The sequence below is a fragment of the Mustela lutreola genome, chromosome X (assembly GCF_030435805.1).
Source record: "Mustela lutreola isolate mMusLut2 chromosome X, mMusLut2.pri, whole genome shotgun sequence".
NCBI lineage: Eukaryota > Metazoa > Chordata > Mammalia > Carnivora > Mustelidae > Mustela > Mustela lutreola.
This window is the reverse complement of record NC_081308.1, coordinates 6730001-6737318: the sequence shown is the minus strand read 5'-3', so window position 1 is coordinate 6737318 and position 7318 is coordinate 6730001. Positions and strand designations below refer to the sequence as shown.

Here is a 7318-nt window from a genome sequence, read left to right as displayed (position 1 = left end):
CAAACATTTAATTTTTAATAAGGTGCCAACGTTTACACAGAGGGTTACAAAGAAGAAAAAAAAAAAAAAAAAAACACCACATTGCTATGTGGTCGTTCCCACACCGAATGCAAACAGATGGCATAAAAGTCGCACGTAGGCTCATTCCCAGCACACCTAGGACGGCAAATAAATAGTTATTACTGCACCCGTTACGATGGAGTCTGGTTAGTGTTGTGAAGTTAGGTACACGTGCTCTCCCGCCATGTAACTCATTTCAAAGGCTCAGAGCGGGGCGGGGGTGGGGGTGGGGGTGGTGAGAAAACGCTGCCCGCGTGAAATCGGAACGAAGCAGACAGGTGCAGGCATGCAACTGGATGGCGCCCCTCCTCCGGTCCTCGTGCCGGCTCGGCTCCTGATGCAGAGTACAGAGCAGGTTTGCACGTGTTGAGGGTGTCAAGTAACCCCTTCTCACCTAAGCGAAACAAATTTTTCAGTTTCTGTGACGTTTTGGGGCCCCAAACAGATCTCCTGAGATGTCTTCTCCTTTCTAAGGTCTTTTGGGAAGGACTAAATAGAGAAACTGGGAATCCCCTGGTTGTACAGAAAACACTGGGTAGTGATTTGCTTCTAACACATTTCCCTTTCCACTAATGCCCTGTGCACATCTGCGGTCCCAGGGGATGCGCTGAAAAATGCAAGAAATTCACAAGTCCCTTTCGGGCTACCCTTTATTCGGTGTCTGTCCTTCTACAACACATTTCCTTCATAGCAGAGAGGGAGGGCAAGAAACAAGAAATAAGCTGATGTGTCTCATCGGAGAACTTTTTCCATTCTGCGTTCATGCTTATTTACATGAAAACACTGATTCAGAAAGAATCCAGAAAGTTCTATAGAAGTCTAAAGGCTTTGGTTCTGAAAAAAGAGAAAACCACATTATTCTAAGTAACGTTTATTTTCCCTCCACACCCCAGTTGTACTCCTCTTGCTAGGTAAAGTGGGGAAGTTCTACATCTGGATACAGCAAACGGCTGCAAAATCCCTACCCGCGAACTTTTACAAGAAAGAGTGACAAAGAGCTCGGGAGCCGGTCCCTCATCAAGTTTGTCTGAGACCTCAGGCCGGGCAGCGGGGGGGTTGGGGGGAGGCAAGTGGACCCCAAAGGGGAGTTAGGGCTCCAGAGGAAGGAAGCAATCCTTCAGAGAGCCGCCCTGCCAACTCCCCCATTCTTGACCTTTACCGACCTATCTGACCCTGGCCTTCTGGAGCCAAGAGCCCGAAGCCCACCACAAATGAGACGTTTGGCTTATGAAGGAAAACAAGGTTATCTGAGTCAAGTAGCGCTCCCAGTGGTTTCCCATGAACTGTGGACCTCGCTCCAATAAGCACTGAGGAGGACACAGCATAACGTCCCTCGGTGACCTTGGTCCGGAATAAGCTACCCCTTCATCCTCCCATGGCCTCGGCTGCAGGAGGAAAAAATTTTGTGGTTTCACTGACCTTTGGCTATCTGTTCACTGTTTCATGTTCCCTTCTGAAGCTCTTTATTTCAGCTAAAAGGGCGTACTGGATTATCTAAATCCGGGCTATGACTAATGGATACTCTTTGGGAGACCACGTGGGAGTGAGAGGGAACACCACAAAGCCATCTTTAAGACCTTTTAGGACTTAAAATTCAGAAGAACCCGGCTTCACTTGCGTATGTTCCATGGAAACCCCAGCAACAACACTAACACTAGGATCTGTTACTCGATACTCACGGGCCACAAAAGAGACACAAAGATTGACTTCTCTACTACTGACTGGTGTTTCCACGCTGAAGGGGCTATTTGGTATTAGTTTGGAGGAGACCAGCCAATCACAGAAACAAATCTTCCAGTTTGCCAGCATGGTTGGACTTAACTTTTTTAAGAACCCAGAGAACCCAACAGTACATTTACTTACACCAACTAAAAGTTTCTAGGTTTTTATTAGGGCTAAGAAATGATGGCTTCTAACTGGTGGTTCTATGTCAAATCTGACAGAAGGGGTGGGAAACTATAAGGTAAGAAACGAGTGTCTAGAGTGTTTGGCAAGGAACAGGGTAAGGACAGGCGCCCGGGTGGCTCAGTGGGTTCAAGCCTCTGCCTTCGGCTCAGGCCATAATCTCAGGGTCCTGGGATCGAGCCCCGCATCGGGCTCTCTGCTCGGCAGGGAGCCTGCTTCCTCCCTCTCTCTCTGCCTGCCTCTCTGCCTGCTTGTGATCTCTGTCTGTCAAATAAATAAATAAAATCTTTAAAAAAAAAAAAAAAAAAAGGAAGAAAGAAAAGGAAAAGGAGAAGAAGGACAGGCAGGACGGCAACCTGGACGCGATGATGGCGCCCGATCCAGTGGACAGCATTCCCGCCGCAGGACCCGTCCCCTTCCTTATTAAGAGAATCAAAATTTCGGGCGCCTGGGTGGCTCAGTGGGTTAAGCCACTGCCTTCGGCTCGGGTCATGATCTCAGGGTCCTGGGATCGAGTCCCGCGTTGGGCTCTCTGCTCGGCAGGGAGCCTGTTTCCTCCTCTTCTCTCTCTCTGACTGCCTCTCTACCTACTTGTGATCTCCCTCTGTCAAATAAATAAATAAAATCTTTAAAAAAAAAAAAAAAAAAAAGAGAATCAAAATTTCATTCAGGGAATAGTATGTCTAGCTACAAACTTTCCTTCCCACACTCACAGGCAGCTGGGCGGTGGGGGGAGTCATATGACAGAGTTCTAGCCAGTGGAGGTAAGCTGAGCCTCTCTGGGAATTTTGCTGTCCTAACACAGGCGCCGCCCCTTGTTTCAGGCCTCCTGCTCCCTCTTCCTGTCTAGGAAGCAGACACCTTACCCGGCAGCTCAGTAACCACCTTGTGGCTCAGAGGCGGCAAGCCAGGGGATAAACGACGCCAGAGGACGAAGGACAGCAGGAAACAATACCAAAGGATATGAGTCTTTTGTCTGACCCCCGGGTTTCTCATCCAACTCTCCACTGTCCGCTGGCTTTTTCTCTTACTTGCCGCCAAACGCGCACCTGCACCGTCAGTATCCGGTAACAACGCAGAGGGTGAGGGCGGCTCAGGGAGCTGGGAAGAGCCCAGAGGGACGGGAGAGGGCGAGTGGGAGCAGCGGCCAGGCTCACACCGAGAACGCCGTGGACTTAAATCACAGCACCAGGCCTTCTCCCAGAAAAGACCGAAGTCCTGACTAAAGAGACAAGTGCACCATTAAGTTCAATACATAGAAGCCCAGTGCTCAAACTGGCTGTCGATGATTTAACTCTGTCCTTCTGTGTTCTGCGTACAAGCACGAAAGTGCACACTCAGACACTAACGCCAGACGTTTTGCATCCTACAGAGAAGATAATGGAACAGATTTAGAATCAATTTAGTATCTCTCTTGCAATCCATTTGGAGGAGTTCCTACTGAGACTTCATATGCCTCACCCTCTCTGCAGCCGTATTTAATAGGATCTGAAAGGAAAAATAAGTGGTAACATGGGGCAGCCTGTTTTGACCCTCACGTATGCTGTTCGGAAATTAAAGCACACTTACGACAAGCTGGCAGCACATAGATATGGCCCATGGAAAGTGCTGGATGGCTCAATATTTAGGAATGCACATGCAACACGACGAGCAGGTGTGTACACCCTCAAAATCAGGATGAACCCCTTTGTGTTGGAGGAAATACGGGCAGCACTAAACACGCCAGGAGTTCATCATGCAGTCCCAAGGTGCTGGCCTTGCACAGAGAAAGGGTTCTTCATACGCATCATCGCAGGAGACCCTGGATGTTGGTTCGGAAACTGATGGGAGAAGCGCAACAGGGGGCCGAGAACGGGAGCAAGAAATGGGATGGTCGGGAGTGAACCCACTGGCAAACTTTCAGCTTTCACTGTGTGCCGATTTAATTTCTTTTGTCTTTTCCAACAAAGTGAGCGCAGATATCTCTAGTCCGATTCAGCGAAATAGCAGCAACACTTCAGGAACCAAGAAATAAAAGATGCCGCCAAGGCCATTACTCCTTTGCCTTTTGGACTCAAAGCTTCACAAACATCAGCCTTAAAACGAGGGGCAAACATTTCTGGACTCAGCATTTGTGTTCCGTGTCCTTGTACGAACCATACTGTTGACCCCCACCCCCATGCCCCGACGGCGGTTAATAAACTCATTAAGAAACACAGCTGGAAACTCATAAGGGGTTAAAGCTATGAAATGCCTACTGGTTGATGTCTCTCTCTTTTTTTTTTTTTTTAAAGGTTTTATCCTTTTTCCTTTCCAACAAAGCTTTTGTTTCCACTGCCCCCAGCGCACAATCGTTCATTAGGATAATAACATATCATTTGTTTATTTCTTTTAAAATGACACGGTTGTGTTTTTCTGAAAATAAATGCCACCTTGTTTCTAATTAAACATGATGGATTCAGGGTCCTGGTTTGCCATCTGGGCCATATGTCTCAAGACATCCTTTTTCGTGATGATGCCAAGAAGTCTCCTGGAGAAGAAACACAATAGAGAAAAAGAGGTCAGCTTTGCAAGATTGACTCCTGCCTGCCCTAAACCCCAGGGCCTTCTCCACCTGGCCGCACAGAGAGACATTTCCCAGCTTTCCCTGCAGTCGGGTGAGGACAAGTGAGTGAGCTCTGGCCAATGGCCTGTAGGTGGAGAGGAGAGATGCGCTTCCCAGGTCACCTGCACATTTCCAGACACTCTCTCTCCTCAACTGGTGGCCACAGGCAGGGAAGCCAATGAAGGACTCTGAGGTCACAGAGGACTGACTTAGCAGCCGCCAGATTCAAAGACCTGGGTCCTTGGATGACTCTAGGTAGAGAGCCCACACCTGCTGAAACCCACACTGGACGTGACATAGGGAGGAATGAATCACTACCGTGTTAGGCCACTGAGATGTTAGGCCACTGAGATGGCAAGCAAGAAACCTACAGTGACTAATACGCTCGCCTAAATTTCAGGACTATAATCAATTGACCCCTCTTCCAAAATTCCATTGTTTTCAACTTACGAAAACAAGGCCTCTTAACAGGGCTCCTTGTGTAAGGGCCCCAGACTACACACTGCACAACCCCAAGGAGTGCCATTGGCAAATATGATAATGCAACATGTGCCCCAGACTGCACAGGACACACCTGCACAACCACAGCCCGCAGCCCTCACTCAGTCTTGATTTTACTAACTACTTAAATGACCACCTGCTGAGATAAACCACGCCCCTCGGTAAAGGAAAAGGTTTGAAGGAAGGGGGTATGCACAGTTTCTTTAGAGAAAGAAAGTTCCACTGGCCAAATTGGTCTGCCAGGTAGCCCGCACACCCAAGAAAAACAGAAGAACTAAACAGGGTCAGGCTGACCCTGGAATACTGTGTGGTTAATAAAATGAAAGATTTCTACTCTATATCGATGTAAAATAATGACATACCCCCAAATCAGAAAACACAAATGCAATACTCTGTGATTTATTTAATTAAGGCCAAATTGGTCAAATTCATCTCCCATGCAACAGAAGAGACTATGAAGAGGGAACAGTAGCGTCCGGGGCTGCGCTGGACTCAGGTGCTGCTGGTGAAATGCATGCTGGGTCGTGAAACTGTCAGGCCAGAATCGCCCCTGACCACACGGCCCTTAACCAACCCCAAAAAAGCGATGGTTTTCTGGTGTTAGTTGCGTGCCTCTGACCCTGGGGGAGACAGCGGGTACTGCCTGTTCCCCTCTCCCTCACAGGAATGTCTGCAGGAGAGGGGAAGATAGCAAAGGGAGACTTGAAAAGCATGAATGTCAAAATCCTGCAAGCTTCAGGACTCTGCTGTGAGGCTCCAAGAAATGGAAGGAAACGTACAAAGCGAGATAGAATCAGCAAATGGACATTTTGCAACGCCTGCTGTAATAATTAGTTTAGTCAGTAACCATCCGTGGGTTCCAAAACCGCTGGGTGAATGGTTGCTGGAAAGCAAAAAACTCGCCTGGTCTCACAGGATCCCTCCACAGATTACATACGGAGAGAAAAATGTCCCTTCTCAGTGGAGGGCTCTGGTCCCCACCACCTCATCTAAGTGGCAGAGCTTATCACCAACAAAGCTGGAAAAGCTGACGTTGTGACATCATCTATGCTGGCACATCACTTAGCCAAATCAAACCACCAGAAGCTATCAAACAGATTCCCAATGTGAGACTACTGATTCCGGACTCTTCCCAAACAAAAACAAAAACTGTGTCATACATAACACACCAAAAAAGGCAGGAAAGTGTTCTAGATGAAAGGCTAAAGGGGCAAAACAACCAAATGCAATGTGTGGACCTTGAAAGAATTCTGGGTTGAAATTTGATATGAATTGGATATTGAATGATATACTGAGTCACTGTTAATTCTTTATAATTACAGTTTAGTGGTGACATAAAGTAATTTCCTTAACTCTTAGAAGATGTATGCTCCACTCATAGCAGCCAAATCTTGGCAGCACGCGAGATGTCCTTCAGTGAGTGACTGGATTCCTAAACTGTGGCCCCTCCGGGTGATGGAACACTATTCAGCGCTAATAAAGAAATGTGCTGTCAAGTCATGAAAAGCCATGCAGGAACTTTACATGCATGTCACTAAGTGAAAGAAGCCAGTCTGAAAAGGCCACATCCAACTCTAGGACGCTCTGGAAAAGGCAAAACTATGGAGACAGTCAAGAGATCAGTAGTTGCCTGGTTTGGGGGGAGGGAAGGAGGGACGAAGAGGCGGAACCCGGAGGATTTTTAGGGCAGAGAAACCACTCTGTGTGATGCTATAATGGTGGATACAGGTCATTCTCCATTTATCAAGACCCACAAAATGTACCACACCAAGGACGAGCCCTAAGGTAAGCTACCGACGGGAGTTAGTGGACCAGTATCGGTTCCTCAAAGGCAACAAATGTAACATGTGCAACATACTAGTAAGGGAAATTGAGGGGACAGGAGAGGGTATATGGGAACCTTGTACTTCATGCTCAATTCTTCTATAAACTCAAAACTGCTCTAAAAATAGTTTATTAATTAAAGAAAACAACCCCTTGTGGGAGAAAAGTGGTCCCCTGAAAGGAGAGGGGTGCCAGCGCGGAAGGGTAGAACCGGGCATCGCTCTCTGTTCTAGCTGCTGAGAGCCACTTGGCTTCAACTGTGTTTATATGTTACTTTAAGGACTTTTCTAGAAGGTATCAGAATGCAATAAGGTTGTCGATGTCCCATCAAACAAGACGCTGTTCTACTAAAGTGGCCACGCGGAGTCGGGGTCCTGACTCAGCTCAGGCAGCCGCAACGAAGCCCCACGGGCTGGGTGGTGACTGCGCTCACGGTCCCGGACA

General features: G+C 47.8%; 1 protein-coding gene across 3 annotated transcripts in view; it reads right to left on the bottom strand.

Annotated features, from left to right (window-relative positions):
- Positions 1-4302: 4302 nt before the first annotated feature.
- CLCN4 (chloride voltage-gated channel 4) overlaps positions 4303-7318 on the bottom strand; it is a 59373-nt gene continuing 56357 nt past the window's right edge. For all 3 annotated transcript variants that reach the window (XM_059157312.1, XM_059157311.1, XM_059157310.1), the window contains one exon: positions 4303-4474. In XM_059157312.1, the coding sequence (XP_059013295.1) occupies positions 4384-4474 (91 nt within the window). In that variant the 3' untranslated portion in view covers positions 4303-4383. The remainder of the gene's footprint in view (positions 4475-7318) is intronic.